Genomic DNA, 23,921 nt, shown 5'->3' on the forward strand with positions numbered 1-23,921 from the left:
CACGAAATAGACAAACACTAGGCAGGTATGATACAAATGCCCTGAGCTAACAAACAAATTGATTCTTGAATCTAAACACTAAGCTTTTAAGCTTAATCTCAGTCTGTTTCCTTAATAAAAATGTCCCTACCTTGAGAAGGCTTTTTTTTTTTTTTTTTGAGAAGTTTTAAGAATAAAGAAGGATCCACAAAGTGCACTGTCCAAAAAGGTAACCATATACCACATGTGGCTATTTGAATTTAAACTTAATTTAAAAATTTAATTCCTCAATTGCACTAGCCATATTTCAGGTGTACAACAGCCACATGTGACTAATAGCTATCATATTGGACAGAGCAGATACAGGACATTTCCATCACTACAGAAAGATCTATTGTGCATGCGGTACAAATGCTAAGTTTTCAGCAAATCACAAAAATTATCACCTTGCCATACTAACTTCTCTTACCACTTTTCTAGAAAAGATAATTTCTGTCCTCTAGATTTTTAACTAACAACATAAATCATTCAGGCAAAAGTCCAAAAATAGACTAATATTTTAAATACTCCCAACTTAGGCTTTTAGCCCTCACATTAATACCTTAGGAAAAGAAGAGCAGTGGCAGCAATAGTCATCAAGCCGGTAACACTGGAGTGTAAAGCATTAGGGTATATCCAACTTGTCCAAGTGGGCTAACATCTAAAAAGGTGTGAATCTCATTCCACCTCAGCAACTCATTCTCCCCACCCTTAACCTAGATCCCAAAAAAGTCGTGTAAAAATCTGTTTATTCCCTCAAACTATTTAAGTAAACAAACCATCAAGAGTAGGCAAAGTCACCATTTTCTAATGAGTTCGTTTTCCAAACTGTTGAAATAGTGTATAATTACAACAAAAAGCCCACAAAAACACCACTTCTGGTAAACACACATAACTGTTCTTTAAACTAAAACCCATACAGAATAGATATACCATATTAAATTCATCCCCTGCCCTTTCTCTAGACAGATTATAGACAAGATACATTTTGTAGGCATTTTGACCAATTTACAATTCTTTAGTCAGAAAACAGGTAATACATGAAAAAAAGGGCCCAATTTGCAACAAACTGAGTTTTAGGTATCACCTAAACTAAAACAAGCCAAGTGATTCCACTACACAAACTTTTTGAGTTTCCTTTGAAAAATTAAGGCAAACACATAAAATTACTTTGTAATTGGGATCCCTGGGTGGCGCAGCGGTTTGGCGCCTGCCTTTGGCCCAGGGCGCGATCCTGGAGACCCGGGATTGAATCCCACGTCGGGTTCCCGGTGCATGGAGCCTGCTTCTCCCTCTGCCTGTGTCTCTGCCTCTCTCTCTCTCTCTATGACTATCATAAATAAATTTTTAAAAATTTTTTTAAAAATTACTTTGTAATTGAGGTTTTAAATATTTAAAATACAAACTACATTTCCTAAAGGAACCTACTACAAACAAGTATGGTACAACTAACAAAGTAGTAGCCAAAAGATGAATACTAGTGGAATGATTTAACAGTTACCAACCTAACACCTGGTTACAGGCATTAAGATATGCCCAACTTTTCAGAGGGGATGGGGCTTAAATCAAAAGAGCTAACCTACCATAAAAACTGAGAAAGCAGAAGCAACTGTGAAAAAGCAAATACTAAGTATGCTTTTGGTTAGGAATGCTTTCTTCATTCCTAATATAATAAGAACATTACACCCCCTTTTCTTTAGCAATTTTTGCATTTCTTTTGCATATACCTTATCATAGTAACTCTTTTAGCACTTTGATTCTAGCAATGAACTTAAAAGTTCTGCCGCACTATCACAACCAGAAAAAAAAATAATACGTAAAATGCTTAATCAAAAAATGCTTTCTATGAAGAGCTGAACTGTGGTACATCCATATCACAGTATTCTACTCAACAATAAAAAGGCACAAACTAGTATTGATACAGCCAACAACTCAGATAAATCTCAAAGGAATTATATTGCATTAAAACAAGATCAAAAATTAAAAAAAAAAAAAAGAAACCAAGGCCAATCCTAAAAGTTATATAGTGTATGATTCTTCTCAGTAAACATTCTTGAAATGACAAGACTATAAAAATACAGAACATAACGGTAGTGGCTGCCATAGTTTGGGGGTAGAGGCTAGAAGGGAGGTGGGAGCATGTGGTTCTAAAAGGGCAACAGAAAGATCCTTGTGCTGAAGGAACCATTCTGTATACAGACTGTAGTGGTGGTTATGTAATTACACTTGTGATAACACTGCATGGAACTCTATACACACAAATTAGTACAAGTAAACTGGAGAAATTAAATAAGATTGGTAGAGTATATCAAAATGTTACAATAATGAACTACAGTTTAGCAAGACATTATTAGCACTGGGGAAACTGGGTAAAGGGTACAAGGGATCTCTGTATTATTCTTTAAAACTACATGTAAATCTACAGTTATCTCCAAATAAAAAGTTTGGTTTTTCAAAAACTGCTACTCTAACAATTGGGATAATTTTAATATCAACTGGATACTCCATAGGGAGTAACCATTAACAGTATTATAGCTCTACAGGACAACTTCCTTGTTCTCAGAAAATGCTTGCTGGAGCATTTATGGATGGGATTCTATGTCTGCAAGTTACTCTTATGTGCACGGAAAGGGAGAGAAAGCAAATCTGGCAAAATGTTACATACTAAATTTAGCTGAAGGGTTTGGGAGTGCTCCTTGTACCCTTCTCTCAACTTTTCTGCTTGAATATTTTTTCCACAAAAAAAAAAAAAAAAAAAAAAAACTGTTAAGGAGTAAGATTTAAGACAAATTTTCATCCTAAAACTACATTACAGTCAAACTTCCACACCAATCAGCCTTTTAAAACATTTAAAATAAATTGTGTTAAAACTATGTCATAGTCCCATCTACACTCGTTATTCTTAAACCAAAAATAGCTATAAGGATTTTGAGGTAAAAGAGCTATGCGATACTGGATGTGACTTTCTGGTAAATCTTTCAACATAAATGGACTCAATCCGTAAGGCACGTTGGATATCTTTGTAAAATCAAAGTTAGTTCAAGATGGATCAGTCCTTCCATTTCCAGAAGACGGGATGCCCAAAACTGTTCTACTTTTCAAACAAAGTGAAGCTAATTAACAATCACGACGGAAAACAGCCAACACGCTCATTCATGCACACACCCTCTAAATCTGAAGAGTCTTTTTTTAAGTCTGGCAAACAGCTCGTTCTTTGCACAAAGAAACGTGTGCACCGACGGGCAACCCACACGCTAAAAATGGCAAACCAAACATGGGCCACAATGTATTAACTTCTAGCGCCAGGGCCGCGAGACAGTTCACAACGTAAACAATGCCTCCAAACATCACTGCAATTGATAGTATCCGAGGGAGAGAGAGAGAGAGAGAGGGGAGGGGGGAACAAAAAAAAAAAGAAAGAAAGAAAGAAAAGGGCAGCAAACCGCACACAGAGGAAATATGTAGGGGAAACAAGGGAGTGTGAGCTACAGTCCAGAGGATCCGTCTCCGAAGTTCTCAGGCTGCTCGATTTTCTGCATCGGCGTTCATACCCTTTGTGGTCTTTAAAAGAAAATCCGTGTCCGCAACGTCTCCAACCGAAAACTCGGTAAACTTTTTTACGCGTCCACCCGGGCCGCCCCGGGCCGGGGGAGCGGGGAGCGGGGAGCGGGGTGCGGGGTGGGGCGGTTTCCCGCTCGGGAGACCGAGGAATCACCGTCCGTGCCCTGCTCCGTGCAGGCAGGAGGCAGCGAGCGCGGGGAGGCCGAGGCTCTGCAGCGTCCGGCCGGGGCGGGCGGGGACAGGTGAGCATCCATCCCGCGCGGAGGACGCACGGGCAATGAATGAGCGGCGCCGCACCCGCACCACCTGTTCCCGCCCGGGGGCCGCGCCCGCCCGCCCTCCGCGGCCCCCGCCCGCCGGGCCTGCCCTCCCTTCCCTCGCGGCGGAGGGACGCCCGCCGCCGCCGCCGCCCGCGAGCCCGAGCCCGAGCGCGGGGTAGGGGCCTACTCCGGATCCCCGGCCTCCGCGGCGCGCACGCGGACGCGCACCCGGGCGGCGGCGGGGAGGCCGGGGGGCTTGGGCCGCCGGCCCGGGGCACGGAGGCGGGGTCCCGGCGGCGCCGAGGGGAGGGGTGACAGGCCCGGGCGCCGGCCGAGCCCTCCCGGTGCCGGCCCGCCGTCGCCCGCTCACCAAGATCCGCTTGAAGAGCGCGTTCTCCTTGGGCGGGAGGCTCACGGCCGGCATCGTTCCGGCTCCTCCCGCTGCTCCCGCCGCCGCCCGGCTCGGTCAGTCTGTGTCCGGCCGCCGCCGCCGCCGGCCCCTGGCTGCTTCAGCCTTGACTCGCCCCGACCCACCGCCGCCTCCGGGCCTCGAGTGTCACCGCGCCGCGCAGCCCCGACACCCCCTTCCCCTCCTCGTCTGTTTTTTCCTTTCTCACTTAACGCTGCCGCCGCCTCCCCCCCCCACGGGTCTCCGTCGGCGGTTCACGTGGTAACTGAACAGACCGACAGAGGCAGCCAAAATGGCGGACGCGGAGGGCTTTCCCACCCGGGTCACGCCTCCTAGCGCGCAGGCGCGATGACCCCCTTTCCCCACCTCCGCTGTCCTAGAGCTTGCTGGGAAGCCCGGAGGCCGGAGGGTGGGCGGAGCCGGCTAGGGCAGCGGCAGGCCCCGCCCACTCCCGCCGGGCCTGCGCTGCGGCGGCTCTGCGCAGGCGCGGCGGGCGCTTCGCGAGCGGCGGTTCCCGCCGCCTTCCCAGGCGGACTTTGTCCTCGGAACTGCCGAAGCGGCCTCTCCCCGCTTGGGCGGGCTCCCCGGGTCCGCACGAACGTGCTTGGAGCCTGCAGTGCCGAAGCGAGGGGGTTCCAGAAGCCCTGCGTCTGATCAAGGGCCTGATCAAGCATCTGAGGCGGAAGGAAGGAGGATGCAGGCATCCCCCCGGGGCTCAGGGCTGGGGGGCGGGGGGGAGGCTTGTTCTCGGGCTTCAGGGAGTCCGAAAACCGCGCTGACTTCGTTCATTACTTAAGGTGAGCCTGGCAGGAGAGCCAGGTCCTCAGCGGCCGTGTTTGCACTGCCGCGGAAGCATCGGGAATTAAAGTGCATTTTATTCCATCGCTGAGTCCGTACCACGGAGAGGCCAGGGCTGATTGGGTCCCCTTGGGGGGGGGGGGGGGGGAGCGGGTGGAGACCTCGGGGACGGGGAATCCCCGGGGCTGTCTGAAAGCTAGCGGGTGTGCTGAACTCCCCATCCCCGGGAACCCGCAGGTCTTAAAAACCCAAGGATCCGGCAAGGATACTCAGAACTGCTGCAGTAGGCAGCCCGTGGTGGGACTTGATCCCGGGACCCCTGGACCACGACCTGAGCCAAAGGCAGACGCTCAACCACTGAGCCACCCAGGCGTCCCAATATACTTGATTATTTTCGATGATCTCTCTCCAGATGCTGAATTCCATCCGTCAGTAGCATCCTCTGCGTCATGAGTTACACTGTACATGCAGTAGCTTTGTTCTTTTGAATGCATTTACCCAGATAGTTTCCCCTTTCAGCTTGCTCTTCTTTAACCCTCCCCGGAAGGTGTCAGAGATGTTTCCCAGTGTGAAAATCTGGGACTAATGCTTGGGTTTTCTAGCTATCTCAAATGCCCTCTTCTTTTGCCTGGATCATAAATGAGGTTTTAGGTTTTATCAATCAAATCCTGCAGTTCGAGCAGCCTCGGGTGGCTCAGGGGTTTAGCGCCTGCCTTCGGCTCAGGTCATGACCCCGGGGTCCCGGGGATCGAGTCCCACATCAGGTTCCCTGCATGGAGCCTGCTTCTCCCTCTGCTTGTGTCTCTGCCTCTCTGTGTCTCTAGTGAATAAAAATCTTTAAAAAAAAAAAAAATCCTGCAGTTCTCCAAATTCTGTTATCTTCTTTCAAAAGTTTCATTGAAATAAAGTATCTACAGGAAATCATGTTTGGGTTTTGGAATGTGGCCATTTTTTTAACCCTAACTTTTTTTAAAATTTTTTAATTCATTCATGAAAGACACAGACGGAGAGGCAGAGACACAGGCAGAGGGTCGAAGCAGACTCCATGCAGGAAGCTCGATTAAGGACTTGATCCCGGGACTCCTGGATCACACCCTGAGCCAAAGGCAGATGCTCAACCGCTGAGCCACGTAGGCGTCCCAAGATTTTCACTTATTCATGTGAGACAGAGAGAGAGAGAGAGAGAGGCAGACACATAGGCAGAGGGAGAAGCAGGCTCAATGCAGGGAACCCGACATGGGACTCCATCCTGGGACTGGATCCCGGACTCTAGGATCACACCCTGGGCCAAAGGCAGGTGCTAAACGCTGAGCCACCTAGGCGTCCTAAGCTTAACCTTAACTTTTTTAAAATATAACTAAGAACAGGGATGCCTGGGAGGCTCAGCGGTTGAGCATCTGCTTTCATCTTTGGGTGTGATCCCGGGGTTCTGGGATTGAGTCCTACATCAGGCTCCCTACGTGGAGCCTGCTTGTCCCTCTGCCTGTGTCTCTGCCTCTGTCTCTGTCTCTCATAAGCAAATGAAAAAAATCATATATATATATATATAACTAAGAACAAACAATTCACAAAAACAGTTGTCGTTCAGTGATAACCTTTGAACTTCACTGCCCCCAAGAGGTCTTTCTTTTAACCATCTAAACTATTAAGAAGTAAGAAATTATCTACCTTGTGATAATTTTAGTTTCGCTACTAACTTTGGTTTTCAAATCTCTGGTTTCATATCCACTATTCACCCCTTTCAGGGAAGAAAATTTCTGATCTTTGAAACAAATAGTATTCCCCACAAAAGGCTGAGCACCTAATAGTCAAGCCAAAAATATAGTTTGGTAAATGTTACCCTTTTTATGGTGGATAACAAATTTTTAAGACTCAAAATTTCACAAAGTTTGCATCAACATATATGGTCATTTCCTAGTTAAAATGCACCCCTAGGGGCAGCCAAGGTGGCTTAGCGGCTTAGCGCTGCCTTCAGTCCAGGGCGTCATTCTGGAGACCTGGTATCGAGTCCCATGTCAGGCTTCCTGCATGGAGCTTGTTTCTCCTTCTGCCTGTGTCCCTGCCTCTCTCTTTCTCTGTCTTTCATGAATTAAAAAAATCTAAAAAAAAAAAAAAAATGCACCCATAGATAACAGTTGGACCATACAATCAGTGACTTGCTAACCTGAATGCGATAATAAAATATGTTCTCATAGATCCGAGTGTTCGACAGAGATTCCATTTAACACATATGCTGTGAATGACAGCTGTGCAGGAAGTTAATATGTCCAAGGCTGGATGATGACAATGAGGATGATGATGGTTAGTACATTCATCTTACCCTAAGTATTTGCATATCACTATTGTCAAAATGCCTCTTCACAAAAATAATAATAATAATAAATAATTTACCTTCAAACTTTAGTTCTCCGAAAAGGATATGTGGAGTGAAAATTCTCCCTCTCCATATATGTAAGATGTTCTCTATTGACATTTTTATGCCCTAATTCTTAAGTATTTAAATTTTATAGAAATACAGCATAAGTCCATATATTTGTCACTCAGATTTAACAAATGTTTAACATTTTGTGATTGCTTCTGATTTAAGATTTTGTTTATCTGAGAGAGAGTGAGAACACAAGTGGGGAAGTGCAGAAGGAGAGGGAGAAGCAGACTCCCTCCCCACTGAGCAGAGAGCCTGATGTGGGGCTCCATCCCTGGGACTCCAGGATCATGACCTGAGCTGAAGGCAGATGCTTAACAGACTGAACCACTCAGGCACCCCTGCTTCTAACTGATTTTTTTTTTTTAAAGATTTTATTTGTCCATGAGAGACACAGAGAGGGAGAGGCAGAGACACAGACAGAGGAAGAAGCAGGCTCCATGCAGGGAGCCTGACGTGGGACTCAATCCTGGGTCTCCAGGATCATGCCTGGGCTGAAGGCACCACTTAACCGCTGAGCCACCCAGGGTGCCCCCTTCTGACTTTTAAATAAAAATTCGCAAATAAACTGGGGTTCCTGGGTGGCTCAGTCTGTCAAGCATCTGCCTTCTGCCTGGGTCATCATCTCAGAGTCCTGGGATCCAGCCCTACGAGAATCTCCCTGCTCAGCAGAGAGGCTGCTTCTCTCTCTCTCCCTCTGCTACTTCCTACCACTCACTCTTTCTCTGTCTCTCTCTCTCAAATAAGTAAATAAAATCTTTAAAAAAAAATAGGTGTGCGGATATATCAGATATACCCTCTCCAGATCCTAAATTTGATATATGAAATTCTCTTGCATCATAAATCAATAAATGTAAGTGTAGTGATCTTTTTTTTTTTTTGATCTTCTATTTTATACTTTCAACTCTTGCTCTTCTCTCACTCTTCCTAGAAATGAGAAGTCAATTGAGTAAGATGTTGCCCAATGGAAAAAATCTGGGACTAGAACTGTAGTTTTCTAGCTGCTAACTCAAATCCTTTCCCCTTTTGCCTAGGTCATAAAGGTTTTAGCATTCAAACTCTGGAAATGCTTAAGTGCATGTAATGTAGCAACTTCTACCAAAATATCTGTGGCTATGAGCTCCTGGCCGGAATTGCTTCATCAGGATTCTTCTCAAGATGGAGTTTCACCTACAGCTGCCTCCTCCCAAGTGTAGGGTTCCATCAGCTCTAACACGCGGAGAGGAATGCACTTGTATTTCATCACTTTCCCAAAATATACACAAGTAAAAGGATACAGGAACCAAAAGAACAAACCAGCTTTTTCCAACAGCAGTACTGAACTTGGTAATTTGCTTCCTGGCTCTGTATGCTCTGACTAAACACGGCTTCTGTTTCGACTTGTTAGATACTAGCAAAAGCTGTGTCAGGACAAGCTTCCAAGGGATGATGTAGAAAGAATATTCAACTGTCAGGTTGCTGAGCGGACAAGAAGTTGAGAACCAACAACTGACTCAGCATGTTAGTTGGGTGGTTTGCTTACTTGAGCATGAGGCCAGGAAGCTCAAACCAGGTTACAAACTATAATGTGACTCACAGTTAGCAAGCTAGTTAGCCATTCAGTTGCACGTAAAAATGAACAAGAAAGCATTGTACGATGATTTTATTCATTGGTCAATAATTATTATTTTTTACCAGTAATATTGCTAAAGAAAACAGAGAGATGGGCATCTGGCTAGGTCAATCAGTTGAACATGAGACTCTTGGACATAGAGTGGTGAGTTCAAGCCCCATGTTGGGCACAGAGCTTACTTAAAAAGGAAGAAAGAAAAACAAAATTAAAAAAATATATATAGAAGGAAAAGAGATTTGCTAATATTCATTGTGCTTTTATTTTTTCGTATTTTAAAGATTGTGTTTATTTTTTCATGAGAGACATAGAGAGAGAGGCAGAGACACAAGCAGGCTCTATGCAGGGAGTCTGATGTGAGACTTGATCCTGGGTCTCCAGGATCAAAAGCCTCGCAGCTTTTGATTTTTAGGCAAATTACTTACTGTCTCTATGCCTCAGTATTACAGCTGTAACATAAAACCTATCCTATGTGGTCCTTGGGGAGCTTAGAAAGTATCTGGTAGTCGTAAACAATTTGATTTTGCCCACCGAAGACATTGTACTGTTGATAGGCTTTATCTTTCATAATTGAGCCAGATTTTGTGCAGTCACTTCTCAATCCAATCTGATATCTAAAGGCCATGAAAAATACGTATATATGTAAAAGAAATAATTTAACACTATAATCCTTTAAACTTAATGCCACTTAGCATCATTTTAAAAGCACAAGGAAGGGCAGCCCAGGTGGCTCAGCGGTTTAGCACCTGCCTTCAGCCCAGGGCGTGACCCCCGAGGTCCTGGGATGGAGTCCTGCATCGAGCTCCCCGCAGGGAGCCTGCTTCTCCCTCTCTCTCTCTCTCTCTGTCTCTCATGAATGAATAAATAAAATCCTTAAAAAAAAAAAAATAAACTCGCCTCTTGGAACCTTGTTCTCTACAGCTCGGGGCCTCGGGACTGGGGGAGGCTGCCAGGTGGGCTACTGAGGATCAGCAGAGCTGGGCTCAGAAGACCCCAATCTGAACCCCACCTCCCCTGGCTGTGGGATCCTAAGCCTGAGCAGGTCAGGGCACTTCCGAAATACGAAGAATTCTCTTTTCCTCGCAGCCTCGGGAAGCTTCGCTAGGATAGTGCGTGTGAACAGGCTTCCGGAACTGAGGTCTTTCCAAATAGACGGTATGTCCCCTTGCACGAGCCAGTTGCCTTCTTGGAGCTTTATCTGTAACCTGAGGATAGTAAGGCCTGTCAAGCGGTCGTTATGAAGGTGAAAGGAAATGATGCACAGAAACCAGTAGGATGCATAACACACAGCGTTTGGAACACAGAATTAAAAGTCCTAGTTGTTGCTCGACGCTTCTTTTTCAGTTTTCTGGCTCATGTTGCAAGATTTTCCTAAATCTGGGCAGCCGGGGGGCGGGGGGCTCAGCGGTTTAGCTCCGCCTTCAGCCCAGGGCGTGACCCTGGAGACTCGGGATCGAGTCCCACATCGGGCTCCCTGCAGGGAGTCTGCCTCTCCCTCTCTCTGTGTCTCTCATAAATAAATAAATAAATAGGGCAGCCCCGGTGGCGCAGCGGTTTAGTGCCACCTGCAGCCCAGGGTGTGATCCTGGAGACCCGGGATCAAGTCCCACGTCGGGCTCCCTGCATGGAGCCTGCTTCTCCCTCTGCCTGTGTCTCTGCCTCTCTCTCTCTCTCTGTATCTCTCATGAATTAAAAAAAAAATAAATAAAAAATAAAAAAATAAAAAATAAATAAATAAATAAATAAATAAATAAATAAATAAAATATTTTAAAAATAAAGATTTTAGTAGATCTGCTGAGTATCCCTGGGGCAGGAGCCTGAAACGGAGCAGCAAAGTGGATAAATGACCCCTCCACCCCCCTGACCCCCGCCTCGTTCCACCACCGCCTCCCGAGGCCCATTCCACCGACCAGGCGAGGCCGCCCCGCCCGCGAGCTCCCGCCGCGCTCCGCCAGGGGGCGCACGGCCGCCCCGCCCCGCCCCGAGGCCCCGCCCCCGAAGGAGGCGGAGCCTCGCCCGGCAAGATGGCGCCGCCCGTGCTGTGCCGCCCGGCCTCCCGGCTCCTGGCTCCGGCCCGGCTCCTGGCTCCGGCCCGGCTCCCGAGCGCCCGTGAGTGCTCCTGGCGGCGCAGGCTGCCCCGGCCTGCCCGTCTGCCGCCCCCGGGGCGGGCCCAGCCGGCGGGGGCGCGGGGTCGGGGCCGCGGGTCGCAGCGCCGACTCTAGGCTCGCCGTCGCCCGCCGCCGCCCTCTCTCGGTCCCTGCGAACAGCCTTGGGGCTCCCGAGAGCCGGCGGAGCCCAGTGCCCGGGCGCGGAGGGCGGCGCGGAGGACGGGGGCGGCGGGCCCGCAGCTGCGAGCCCGCTTCCGCCCGGGGGTGGGGGCGGGGCGGCAGGCGAGGCCCACTTCCGCCGGGGGGCGGGGCGGGAGGGTTAGAGACGCTAAGGCACCTGCGCGTCCGCTCTCCGCCTGCAGCTCGGGCGCGGTGGAAGTTCTACGTTCGGGAGCCGCCGCGGGACCGCCCGGACTGGCCGAAGGTCGGGCTGACCTTGGGCACCGCCGTCGCCCTGTGGATCCACGTGAGTTGGCGCCCCCGTGGTGCGCGGGCCCCGCTCGTGGGGGGGCGCGGGGGCGCGCGGGGCCGGGCCCCGGCCCCCACCCAGCCGCGCGTTCGCGGAAGTGCTCAGCGCGTGCGACCTCACAGCGGAATCCCAAGGACCAGCCCAAGGAAGGGAGATTGCAGCGGCCTCGGAGTTAGGCCGGTCGTTGTTAACTGGCATGACGATCCGTTTAGGACGGACGGCAGTTTCAGGAGGGATTGTCCTTTACTGGCTAATGAGGATGGAGGCTGCCCTTGGGTTCATTCATTCATTCATTCATTCATCCTGAGAGAGACAGACAGGCAGGGACCCAGGCAGGAGAAGCAGGCCCCATGCAGGGAGCCCCACGTGGGACTCTAACCCGGGACCCCGGGGTCACGCCCTGGGCCGAAGGCAGACGCCCAACCGCTGAGCCACCCGGGCCTCCCTGCCGTTGGGTTTTACGAAGACTTTTTTTTCCAGATGCTATACGGACACATCATCAATGGACAAGCAATACAAATTAAGCCCCACTAGACTCCCAAAACACAAGCTTTTAATCAACGTTTGGGTAAATGCACCGTTGGAAATCGTACTCTGTGTGTAGCAGGTTTTTATTTTCTCTTTACAGTATTACAAATGCTTTATTTTTTTAAAGATTTAATTTATTTATTCATGAGAGACAGAGAGAGGGAGAGAGACACGCACACAGGCAGAGGGAGAAGCAGGCCCCATGCAGGGAGCCTGATGCAGGACTCAACCCGGGACCCCGGGGTCACACCCTGGGCCACACCCTGGGCCGAGGGCGGCGCTAAACCGCTAAGCCGCCTGGGCCGCCCTCCAAGTGCTTTACATATAAAAATTCACTTAATCTTTTTCAACAACACTGTGTAATAGGTACTGTTATCACTGACTTTTTATATATAAAGAAAACACTTGGAGGGGAATCCCTGGGTGACTCAGCGGTTAGCGCCTGCGTTTGACCCAGTGTGTGACCCCGGGGTCCCGGGGTCCCGGGATCAAGTCCCAAATCGGGCTCCCTACACGGAGCCTGCTTCTCCCTCTGCCTGTCTCTCATGAATAAGTAAATATTTTATTTAAAAAACAAAAAAAGAAAACACTTGGAGAAATTAGTTGGCTAAACCCGATTCTCCCTGACTTCAGAATTACACTGTAGACCACCGTGAAATACTGCCTCTCTGTAGACACCTTTTTTTGAAGTTAACTCAAAGTCTGTGTGCTATGTTAGTATTTAAGATTTGTTTGTTTTTATCTCATGGGTTTGGGGCTTTCTTTACTGCCTCCCACCTCCAATGCTTAGATCTCTTGTTTTGAATTTTCTTATTAAAATGGCTTGTTGATAATGGGAAGGAGTAAGAGATGGTGAACGTGGTTTACAACATAACAATAGTAACTAATCCTTTCAAAAATAATATTTGTGGGACGCCCAGGTGGCTCAGTGGTTGAGTGTCTGCCGTGGGTTCAGGGCATGACCCCAGGGTCTTGGGATCGAGGTCCGAATGGGGCTCCGTGGGGAGCCTGCTTCTCCCTCTGCCTGTGTCTCTGCCTCTCTGTCTTTCATGAGTAAATAATAAAATCTTTAAAAAAATTTTTTTAGTCTTAAAAAAATATTTGTTATAATGAAGTTTTAATTTAAAGCTTTCCCCAAAAAGCTTGATTGCTGCCGAGAACTCTGAGTGTAATTTGGATCTTTGCAGCAAATGTCACCCTTGTGTATCGACCATTGTTTTGGTTGCAGATTCTGTCAGACGGTGGTTCTAAGAAAGTTTCTATGTCCCGAGACATTGAATTAACACACAGACAATTGGGGATGGGGATGGTGACTCACAGTGTCTGGCATCTAAGGTTAGAGATGTAACACAGCAACCAGCATGGGCCTCATTTAATGACTCCGTTCTGGTTGGTTGTGTTGGTTTAACTCCTCTGTAGTAACTTACTCTATTACGTTAATTACCTGCTAAATGAAATAAATTATTTGACAGAAGTTGAATTTAAACTCATAAAGGGGACACCTTGGGGGGCTCACAGCATGATCCTGGGACCGAGTCCCACATCGGGCTTCCTGCATGGAGCCTGCTTCTCCCTCTGCCTGTGTCTCTGTCTCTCTGTGTGTCTCTCATGAATAAATAAATAAAATCTTTTAAAAATAAATAAATAAAAATAAACTCCTAAAGGCTATCTTCTCCTCAAATTTAGTATGTTAGATTAAAATGAACTAGTATATACCATTCATAGTTTTTGGACTTGCATCTCTTAGCCTTTTATTTTTAACTAGAATAATTTATATATATATTTCTAATTCTAATTGTTATCTACTTCTAGCTAATCAAAAAACATAATGAAGATGTTTTAGAGTATAAAAGAAGAAATGGGTTGGAATAAACCATTGAAATACTAATATAGTAAGTATGCAATTTTATAGGATTAATAAATTATGCAAGTTAATTTGACCTCTTTTTAAATAATGTATTTTGGTTGATTTTTTTATTGGGTTTATATATATTTTTGTTACATCTTTTAAGTAATTTCTAAACTTAATGTGAGGCTCAAACTCACAACCCTGACATCAAGTATTGCATGCAACTCCAACTGAGCCAGCCAGGTGCCCCTACTGAGTTTATACTTTTAGCACTGATATTCCTGTCTGTGACAAATTTTTGAATTTTAATACCTTAGCTGAAGCATCTCTCAGCATAAATATTTTTAGCATCATTTTCAATCATGCTTTGTTTATGTTCAAAGAAAGTTGTGTTTAAGAATGAAATCAAAATCGTATCATTTTTGTAAACCTAATATACTGTACACAATGACTTCATAACATTGAAGACAAGTTACCATTATTCATGTATTTCTTAATATCTGTTTGTTAAATGTGACACCTGAGTAAATTTCATGAGACCAGAAATCCTATTTTATTAATCATATTGTACTCAGCAAATTGCCCAGTGCTTGGGCCTGCTGGTAATTTAATATTTGTAGAACAGGTGAATGTATGAGGGCAATAGATTGGGAAATCTTTTACCATATGACCATTTCATTATGATTGTTACAACTAACACCCAGTTGGACAGTTCCTAGTAAAATCTAGCTGTGAACAAGGTACTCTTCTCTGCATGCTCAGTGATTTAAAAGAAGGAATGAGGGACACCTGGATGGCTCAGCGGTTGAGCGTCTGCCTTTAGCTCAGGGCATCATCCTGGAGTCCTGGGATCCAGTCCCTCATCAGGCTCCCTGCATGGAGCCTGCTTCTCCCTCTGCTCCTCTCTCTGTGTCTCTCATGGATAAATAAATAAAACCTTAAAAAAAAAAAAAAAGAAAAGAAGGAATGAGTTTACTTTATATGTCTACATATATGTAAATGCATAGTTTATTTCTGAAAATCCTTTTAAAGAAATTTTACATTAATCTTTTTGCAAAATGAAAAATCACATACATCTCAGCTTTAATAAGAATTAGATTGATTCAAGTAGGTAACTTGGGGGCACCTGGGTTGCTCAGTCAGTTAAGCATCTGCCTTTGGCTCAGGTCATGATCCCAGGTTCTAGGATCTGATCATGACAGCATCGCGCTCTGTGCTCAGCAAGGAATCTGCTTCTCCTTCTCCCCTCTGCCTGCTGCTCCCCCTGCTTGTGCTCTCTTTCTCTCTCTCTGTCAAATAAATAAATAAAATCTTTTAAAAAATAAAGTAGGTAAGTTATAATCTGCTTGATAATAGTAATCACTAGCATACACTTTTTTTTTTTTTTTTTTTTTTTTAATACGTAACAACTCTCAAGCTCGGCTCTCTAGGGTTTGATTATCCAAATTTTTTCACTTCTCTTTTCCTATTAATATCACCTTGCTATCCCTACTACAGTCAGCCAATCAATCGATAAAAATGAAGTCGATATTTAAATCAGGATGATTTTGCTACTCTCTTAATAGGTCACATAAAAATTTTTTGCTAAAACTTAACACAATTAAGGGTTGATACTTTTTGTGGATTTACTTTCTAGACTTTACCAGATACTCTGAGGTAAATTATTCAGAATGGTTTCAGTTTAATATTATTTCTGCTGGTTAATGATACAGTTTTAATTTTTTTCTCTTCATTATAGGTATGCTCCATGTTGTGATTATACTAGTTCCTTTGGATTCAGCAACCTGTTAAGTTGTAAACATGAGAGAAAAAGTTATATGTGAATATGTGAATGTATGCCAAATCAGCATTTGTGTTTTGCATCTTTAAATGAAAAAATAAAAATACTAATGTATTCAGATTATGCATATTTTAACTATGTAGAAAATGTCAGTTCTAAAGTACATAACTTGAAGTATTCTGATGGAGAAAGTACCATCTGATAATGGGGTCGGTGGTAATAAGGGTACGTTGGTAAAAAAAAAAACTTGTTAAGGAGATAAATTAAAAATCGCTGCTAAAAAAAAAAATCGCTGCTGAAGGATTTACTCCGTATACCAACTTTTCATTTCTAATCCAAATATTGTTGAGTGTGTTAAGGTGATAAAACTACATTATTTTTCAAAATACTTAAGAACCCAAATACTGTTTTCTTTGAGAGAAGCCATTCCGGTAAGTCAGAAAGGTGAATCACTTACTCTTATTACTAGAGTGTTCATACTTCCTTGAATTTCAATGATTGTCATTTGTATGGCTTTTGTACTCACCAGTTATGGCACCAATTTGTTTTTTCTTTTTGTAATATGATTTAGCAAATGTCTATGAAAGGGGGGAAGAGGAAAGAGGGTTAATAGGTACAAAATAAAATACACTTCATTTATCCCTCATCAAAATCCTTTCTTGTGGGGACGCCTGGGTGGCTCAGCCGTTGAGCGTCTGCCTTCAGCTCAGGGCGTGATCCTGGGGTCCAGGGATCGAGTCCCGCATCGGGCTCCCTGCATGGAGCCTGCTTCTCCCTCTGCCTGTGCCTCTCTCTCTCGGTCTCTCATGAATACATAAATAAAATCTTAAAAAAAAAAAAAACTTCCTTTCTTGGAGGGAGGGAGGGAACCTTTCTTGTGTGTCAGTTAAGATTTATTTATATGCTGCTTCATTCATTTGTGACTTAAATGCTTAGGGTACCGTACATTTGAAAATTCATTATTAAGGTCTCCATTCTGATGTTAAGTGGAAAGACTTACTGTATTATAATTGGTTTTGTCTGTGTTTGGGGCTGTGGCCAACACTTACTCTGGGAGATTCATGGCCTAATATCCTTGGAAGTCACTTCCGAACATAAATTGAGTTTAATATTATTTTTAGATTAATTATATGATGCAAGTTCAGTGAAAGACCAGATATAATAGTTACTATAAACTTTTGTTAACTTGGAGCCCTAGCTGATAGACCTAGACAGGACCTTGGGGTTTCAGGTTACAGGTTCAGGACCTTGGGGTTACATAGACCAATGTCATATTTATGCAAATGCAAAAACCAGAGACGAAGAGTGATTTGAACAGCACTGTGGTACATGTGATAGATTCCGAAGATGCCCATTGCCTACTCCTTGGAATCTGTATATGTTAGATTAAATGGAAAAAATGAATTAAGATTACAGATGGAATTAAGTTTGCTAATCACTAAATTTGACACTTGAAGGGGGAGATTATCCTGGATTATTCATTTGGGCCCAATGAAGTCACAAGGGTCCTTGTAAGTGGAAGCGGAGACACAAGAGGGTGTCACTAATGTGCTGTGAAAAAGACACAGCTGGCCGTTTCTAGCTTTGAAGGTGGAAGGGGGCCAAGAGCCGAGGAATGGCAAAGTCAAATTCTCCCCTGGAGCCTCTAGAAAGGAACACGGTCCTACGGACACCTTGATTTTAGTCCAGTAAGAACTGTGTTGGCTTTCTCACCTAAAACAAACAAACAAAAAAACCCTGTAAGATAATAAGTTTGTGTTGTTTTAAAACACTGTTGTGGTAGCAGTAGGGGACTAGCAGCACCACATGGTAATAGAAAACAAGCAGTCCAGGTATCAACTCCCAAATCAAACTGTTCCACTAAAAGAAACCCTGAGAAATTCACCTCCCAAAAGGGAATTGAAAACTCCAAGACACTTGAAATTCCAGAAACTGATAACCTTAGTTGGAAATAAAATATAAACAATATCCATTCTATGTCAGGCTTTGCAAACCTAGCTGCCTACCCGGTGTGGACCTCGATCTTGACTCTGCCTGTGTGACTCCAGGGGGAGCCATTCCTCGTGACCAGGCCGTCCAAAAGAACTTTCCTATTACTGATGGACGCGTCCTGTCTGCTCTCCAGTATAGTAGCCACTAGTTCCGTGTGGCTGTTGAGCATTTGGAATATGATTAATGGGACTGAATTTTGAATATTTCATTTTCATTAACTTAAATGGCCACATGAGGCTGGCAGCCGCTTTACTGCATAGCACGGATGTAGATCACTAACCTAGAGCCCTGCACACAGCGGCACTAGTAGAAATGCCTCCTAAGTTAAATACTGAAACCTCACTCCGACTGGGTTAAGCCAAAAAAGAGTTCCGAGGATACAGACCCCAAGGATAGGAATGCGCCTGGGCCCAGTAATAATGAGTCTGGAACTCCAATGTTATCAAGACTTGCTCTTGGCCCTGCTGTTTTCTTTGTACAATTCTCTAACCCGATCCACACTGTAAGAGGCCACAGTCTCATAGGTCCTAGCTTTACATCTTAGTTGAAGAACGTAGCTGGACGGAACAATATTCATTCTGATTCTGAATTCCCAAGAGGAACTGTGGTCACATTATGGTTTCTTTAGTGATAATATAAGAGAGTTTCCATTAAAGAGAAGATGCAGACAAAATCCTTTAATTACAGTCAAGTTTTTGTTTTTTATCAGATCAAAATCGGGCACCTGGGTTGCTCGTTGGTCAAGCAGCTGCCTTCAGCTCAGGTCAGGATCCTGGGGTCCTAGAATCCTGTGATGGAACCCCAGGTTGGGCTCCCTGCTCAGCCAGGAGTTGGCTTCTCCCTTTCCCTGTGCCCCTGCCTGCCTCCCTCCCTCCTCTCCCTACCTCTCCCTTCCCACCCCCTCATCCTCTTTCACTCTCCCAAATAAAGTCTTTTTTAGACAATTAGGTAGAGCTTTTTTCATATTTAGTAGCTGTGAGGTGGTCATTTATTTAGTCATTCATTCATTTTAAGCTCTGGACCCAATGTGGGGCTTGAACTCACAACTCTGAGATCAAGAGTTGCATGCTTTTCTAACTGAGCCAGCCAAGTGTCCCTAAATTATTTTCTTAAGTTGCCATGGAAAAAATAAGCTATATAAACTCAGTTGCAAGTATAAGAAGTAATAGGTTGAATTGTGTCCCCCCCCCAAAAAAAAAGATAACGTCATAGTCCTAACCCTCAGTATCTCAGAATGTGACCTTACTTGGTAATAGGGTAACCGCAGATGTGATTAGTTAGGATGGGCTCATACAGGCATGGAGTGGATCCTTAATCCAGTATGATTGGCATATTTAGGAGAAGGGACAGACACATGGACACACCGAGAAGACGGCCGTGTAATGATAGAGGCAGAGATTGGAGTGATGCAGCTACAAGCCAAGGATTATTACAAACTCTGAAGCTGGAAAAAGCAAGGAAGGATTCTCCACTACAGCTTTCAGAGCAGGCGTGGCCCTGCTGACATCTTGATTTCGAGCTTTGAGGGCCCCAAACTGTGAGAATCTCTTCCTGCTGTCCTGAGCCATCCAAATTTGTAGTAACATGCTATGATACCTTAGGAAAATTATACAGAAGTACTAGGGCATCTCATGTTTATTTTGCCAAAGAAGAGTAGGTGGAGAGTGTACTGAGTCACCTCCAAGAATAATTTAAGCATTTACCACCTTTGATGACCTTTCTCCGTCATTGTATCTAAATATTTTGGCCCATCAAAAGGATTTATCAGGGCTTTCTTCATTGCCAATTTGTCTTCCTAGGTACTCCTGTAGGTGTATCTATGTTGATCTATATAAAGTACACTTTATATTGATCTGTTGAAAGTACAGGTGATAGCCTAAGAATTTAATGTTAAGAAAAACAAAGCTGTGGGGGGCCTGGGTGGCTCAACCAGTTAAATGACCAACTCTTGATTTCAGCTCAGGTCATGATCTCAAGTCCTGGGATTGAGCCCCTCATCTGCTTCTCCCTCTCCCTCTGCTCCCTGGCCCCCACTCCCACACGTGTGTGTTCTCTCTCTCTCTCTCTCTCTCTCTCTCTCAAATAAGTAAATCAATAGAATCTTTAAAAAAAAGAAAGAAAAACAAAGCTTTTTCTAACTTTTGATGGAGTCCAGGAAATCACTCCGTCTTTGAAAATTCCTTTTAGTTTATAGCATTTAAGCCTTGAGTAAGTATGATTAATATTGCCAATACAGGCCCCTTACAATATGTATTCAAGGCTAATATCTTCTTTGTCAACGATCACAATTAGGTAGAGTCCATCTTAGGTAAGCTGAATCATCTCTGACCCTTGATTCTTGTTTTCCCAACCAGACCACGAAAAATGTCAAGGATGTGCTCAAGGGCAGTATTATCAACAACATGGCCAACAGCTGGGAAACCATTGCCTGAGTTTCTCAGTCCTCTATCCAAAAGACCTATGTTAAAATTCTTTTGTGTTTGGGAGAAACAGCTTACCACAGAGTGAATTTGACAACCCATGGGCATGTCCTCTCTTAGGAAATATTTCATCAAGATACGAAGATTTTGCCATCAAAATGGAAAGCCACATATTCTGCAGGAGCAGTAAAGTAGGTAGAAAAGTCCCCTTCAATCCAAGAGGCACTGAGGTTGGGGTGCCTGGCTGGCTCAGTCACTGGAGCACAAGGCTCTTGATTTCAGGGTTGTGAGGTCGAGCCCCACGTTGGGCACAGAGCTTACTTGAAAAACAAAACAAAACAAACAAGAGGCATTAAGCTTTTAACTAAGATGGATAGGACCTGGAGAGTGGCACTATTTATCTCACAATTCTGGCCTCTCTCAGCTGGCAAGGCCTCACCCAGCATAGAGGACGTGATAGACACCCCACTAGATCTTACCATATGATAAGAGAGTGGAATACAATGGGTCCTGTCGTGTGTGCCTTGAAAAGCAGCAGAGGGATGCCTGGGTGGCTCAGAGGTTGAATGTCTGCCTTCAGCCCAGGGCGTGATCCTGGAGACCAGGGATTGAGTCCCACATGAGTCCCTGCATGGAGCCTGCTTCTCCGTCTGCCTGTGTCTCTGCCTCTCTCTCTCTCTCTGTCTCTCTCTCTGTCTCTCATGAATAAATAAAATCTTAAAAAAAAAGGAAGGAAGGAAGGAAGGAAGGAAGGAAGGAAGGAAGGAAGGAAGGAAGGAAGGAAAATAAAGAAAAAAAGAAGAAAAGAAAGAAAGAAGAAAGAAAGAAAGAAAGAAAGAAAGAAAGAAAGAAAGAAAAGAAGAAGAAGAAGAAGGGAAGGAAGGAAGGAAGGAAAGAAAAAAGAAAAGAAAAGAAAAAAGAAAAGAAAAGAAAAGAAAAGAAAAGAAGAAAAGAAAAAAGAAAAGAAAGAAAAGAAAAGAAAAGCAGAATATGGTAAAAGGAGCTTTGGGCTCCAGCTTGGGCTGGTAGCCAGAATCTAGCAATGCCTCCTCCAACTAGGTGAGCATGTTTCATACTTAATGTGCCTTAGGGCTCACATGAACCCTATGAATAAAGGAATTATCCACATTTTACTCAGACCAGTAAAACAGACTGGGTATCTGGCTCCAAAACTCACACTTCCAACCACACTAGTATACTATCTCAGTGTTTCTCATGAGTGATGATAAAGGGATAAGCAACATTACCCAATATCCCTTGGGATCGTCAAGAGGATGGAGTACAGAAATAAATGAGGCAATACTTTGGGAAAAGCTTTTAAAGTCCTATACATGTGTGTTATTCTTGCATCATTTAAACCAATCGGTTTGCATTGTTAAAACTAGTTTGGTTTTAGGGGTCCCTGGGGGGGGAGCTCAGTTGGTTAAGCATGTGCCTTCAGCTCAGGTCATGATCTCAGGGGCCTGGGATCCAGCCCCTCATTGGGCTCTCTGCTCAGTGGCAGTGGCAATTCTGCTTTTCCCCCATCCTTTGCCTCTGTGATCTTTCTCACTCTCACTCACCTCAAATAAGTAAATAAAATATTTTTTAAAAACCTAGTTTGGTTTTAACCAAAGGCCTTAGATTACATTTATTATTAATATCCGATCGGAGATTTCTTTGTGATCATTGGCCCCACTGACGGTGGGCTTGGTAGCAAAGGTGGTTCTCCGCCTCATATACCTGCAACTATAACATCTCTGTGATGGCAGAAATCTTGTCTTGTTCCTTGGAGAGTGCCTTGGAACGGTGCCTACCGTAATAATACTCGGCAAGGATTTGTGAGATAAATTATGACCAATCTCCAGCGTCTAGCATGGTCTGTAGCATCTTGTGAGCATTTTGACACACATTTAGAGTCTGACCGATGGGGTGACTACTATGCAACCTAGAGGTGATCCAGAACACCTCAGACTATACCAGAAAGAGAATACAATTGCACTCTGAACAGGAGCCTAGAACAGTGTCCCCAGAGCCACCATCATTTACAAATATTTACTCAGAAAAAAAAATCCTTCTTTTTTTTTTTGTTGTCTTTTTGCTTTTTAGAATCTGTTTATTTTCCATCAACCTTATTTCCATTTTGTTTGCCTCTGTAGAAGAGCAGCTTAAGGCCCCTCCACGGTTGTTCCTACGCACTCAGCGGCCTGAGCAGCAGGAGCTGCAGACCAGTCGTTGGGGGGTGGGGGGACGGGCTGAATAGGTGCACAGGGCCCCAGGCCGTCTGCAGACCATCTGCGACTTCAGGCTGGGTCGCAGTGACTCAGGGACTGGAGCCATCCACTCACCCTGAACTTCCTCCTTGGTCACAGCCTGGTCAGCAGCTCTTCCTTTTCCATCTCCCCAGTATCTCTGCAGAAGCAGACATCAGGCATGACTTCCCACGGGTGCTCAGGGTACACGGTGCCACACACATGCAGGATCTCCCGGGCCAGCACCTCACTGCGTGAGCTCCCTTGGTTGCAGGGATGGCAATGCCCACGCAGGGGAGGGTCTGTGTTAGAGCCACGGGAGGCAGGCTAAGGTGAGGCCTGGGGGTCATCCCTGGGATCGGTCACCGCCAGAAGCCTTGGCTCTCAGAAGGCGGCCTGGATCAGCTTAGCGAAAGTTCCAGGAGCAGAGAGGCCAGCAATCGGAGTGGCTCCTGCGGCAGCAGCAAATTCCGGATTTCTGGATGATGCGACACATCAGCTGGGGTTTCAATGGCAACAACGGCACCAGCTGCCAGCAGAAGCTTCTCCCGGGTTCTCTTCAGATTTAGGAGGTAGATACCATCACTTTGCCCTGTGTACTGTTCCATTTGGAAGTCAAGGTCGGTACCACCGAAGTGGGTTCCTGCTGCAGGAAGTTGAGGGCCTCCAACTCCATCATTTGCAGAACATCAAGGGCCCCAGACATTGTGAAAGTTTCCCCTGTCATATGGCAAAATGTATATGGCAAAACAACGCCATATGGACCCTTCCCTGGGTAGCAAGGAAAGGCAGAAAAAAAAAAAAAAACATTTTAGGGGAGCTTCTGACACAATAATAGTATAACGCACGCATTAATTCATTTAATGCATTTATTGCCTTTGACTACTTCTCCCTGGCAACCAAGTAAAAATTCATCGCCAAGTATACCAGGGAATGAATGAGCCATAGTGGAAGGCAGATTTGGTTTGATTTGTCCGTTGGTCCTACCAGCTAGCAGTTCACTAAACATCCCACACCCCACGGAGATAGCTAATCTCTAGTTGCCAACGGATGTGTGCCTGATGCTGCTCAACGTAGTAAATGCACTAACCTGCATTCTGCTACTATCAGGACTATCTCCTTGGTGGAGGCCTAGCCCCTTCTCACACTGTTTGGAAACCAAAATTTGATCTCTCGTTACCTACAGATTACCTAATTGCCTTTTTTTTTTTTTTTTTTTAAGATTTTACTTATTTATTCATGAGAGACACACAGAGAGAGGCAGAGACACAGGCAGAGGGAGAAGCAGGCTCCATGCAGGGAGCCCGATGTGGGACTCGATCCTGAGTCTCCAGGATCAGGCCCTGGACTGAAGGTGGGGCTAAACCGCTGAACCACCCGGCTGCCCACCTAACTGCTCTTATTTAAATGTTTCATCACTAGGGATAGCTAGCTACTCTGAGTATCAAAAAAACAGTTCTGATCAT

At 45.1% G+C, this 23,921-nt stretch overlaps 2 protein-coding genes, 1 long non-coding RNA gene and 1 pseudogene across 6 annotated transcripts in view; 2 read left to right on the plus strand and 2 right to left on the minus strand.

The window, feature by feature from the left end:
* NAA15 (N-alpha-acetyltransferase 15, NatA auxiliary subunit) overlaps positions 1 to 4,570 on the minus strand; it is an 83,286-nt gene extending 78,716 nt beyond the window's left edge. For all 3 annotated transcript variants that reach the window (XR_012012734.1, XM_072788327.1, XM_072788326.1), the window contains exon 1: positions 4,210 to 4,570. Coding sequence is in view for 2 of the 3 variants with exons in the window: in XM_072788327.1 (XP_072644428.1) it covers positions 4,210 to 4,263 (54 nt within the window). In the remaining variant the exon portion in view is untranslated. The remainder of the gene's footprint in view (positions 1 to 4,209) is intronic.
* Positions 152 to 10,466, plus strand: LOC140611642 (uncharacterized). 2 transcript variants are annotated; one of them, XR_012012736.1, is made up of 3 exons: positions 152 to 3,625; positions 7,242 to 7,347; positions 8,503 to 10,466. It is a non-coding gene; the product is annotated as an uncharacterized lncRNA (long non-coding RNA). The 2 variants fall into 2 exon arrangements; XR_012012735.1 differs by lacking the exon at positions 152 to 3,625 and adding an exon at positions 4,696 to 5,045.
* Positions 10,467 to 11,053: 587 nt separating this feature from the next.
* NDUFC1 (NADH:ubiquinone oxidoreductase subunit C1) lies at positions 11,054 to 15,932 on the plus strand. The gene is made up of 4 exons (XM_072788330.1): positions 11,054 to 11,187; positions 11,549 to 11,652; positions 13,996 to 14,075; positions 15,771 to 15,932. The coding sequence occupies exons 1-3, from the start codon at positions 11,103 to 11,105 to the stop codon at positions 14,053 to 14,055; spliced, it is 249 nt and encodes an 82-aa protein (XP_072644431.1). The 5' UTR covers positions 11,054 to 11,102; the 3' UTR covers positions 14,056 to 14,075; positions 15,771 to 15,932.
* A 6,439-nt stretch (positions 15,933 to 22,371) lies between these two features.
* LOC140611577 (small ribosomal subunit protein uS2-like) lies at positions 22,372 to 23,231 on the minus strand (annotated as a pseudogene).
* Positions 23,232 to 23,921: the final 690 nt, after the last annotated feature.

Source organism: Canis lupus, chromosome 20 (assembly GCF_048164855.1).
Source record: "Canis lupus baileyi chromosome 20, mCanLup2.hap1, whole genome shotgun sequence".
In the NCBI taxonomy this organism is placed as follows: domain Eukaryota; kingdom Metazoa; phylum Chordata; class Mammalia; order Carnivora; family Canidae; genus Canis; species Canis lupus.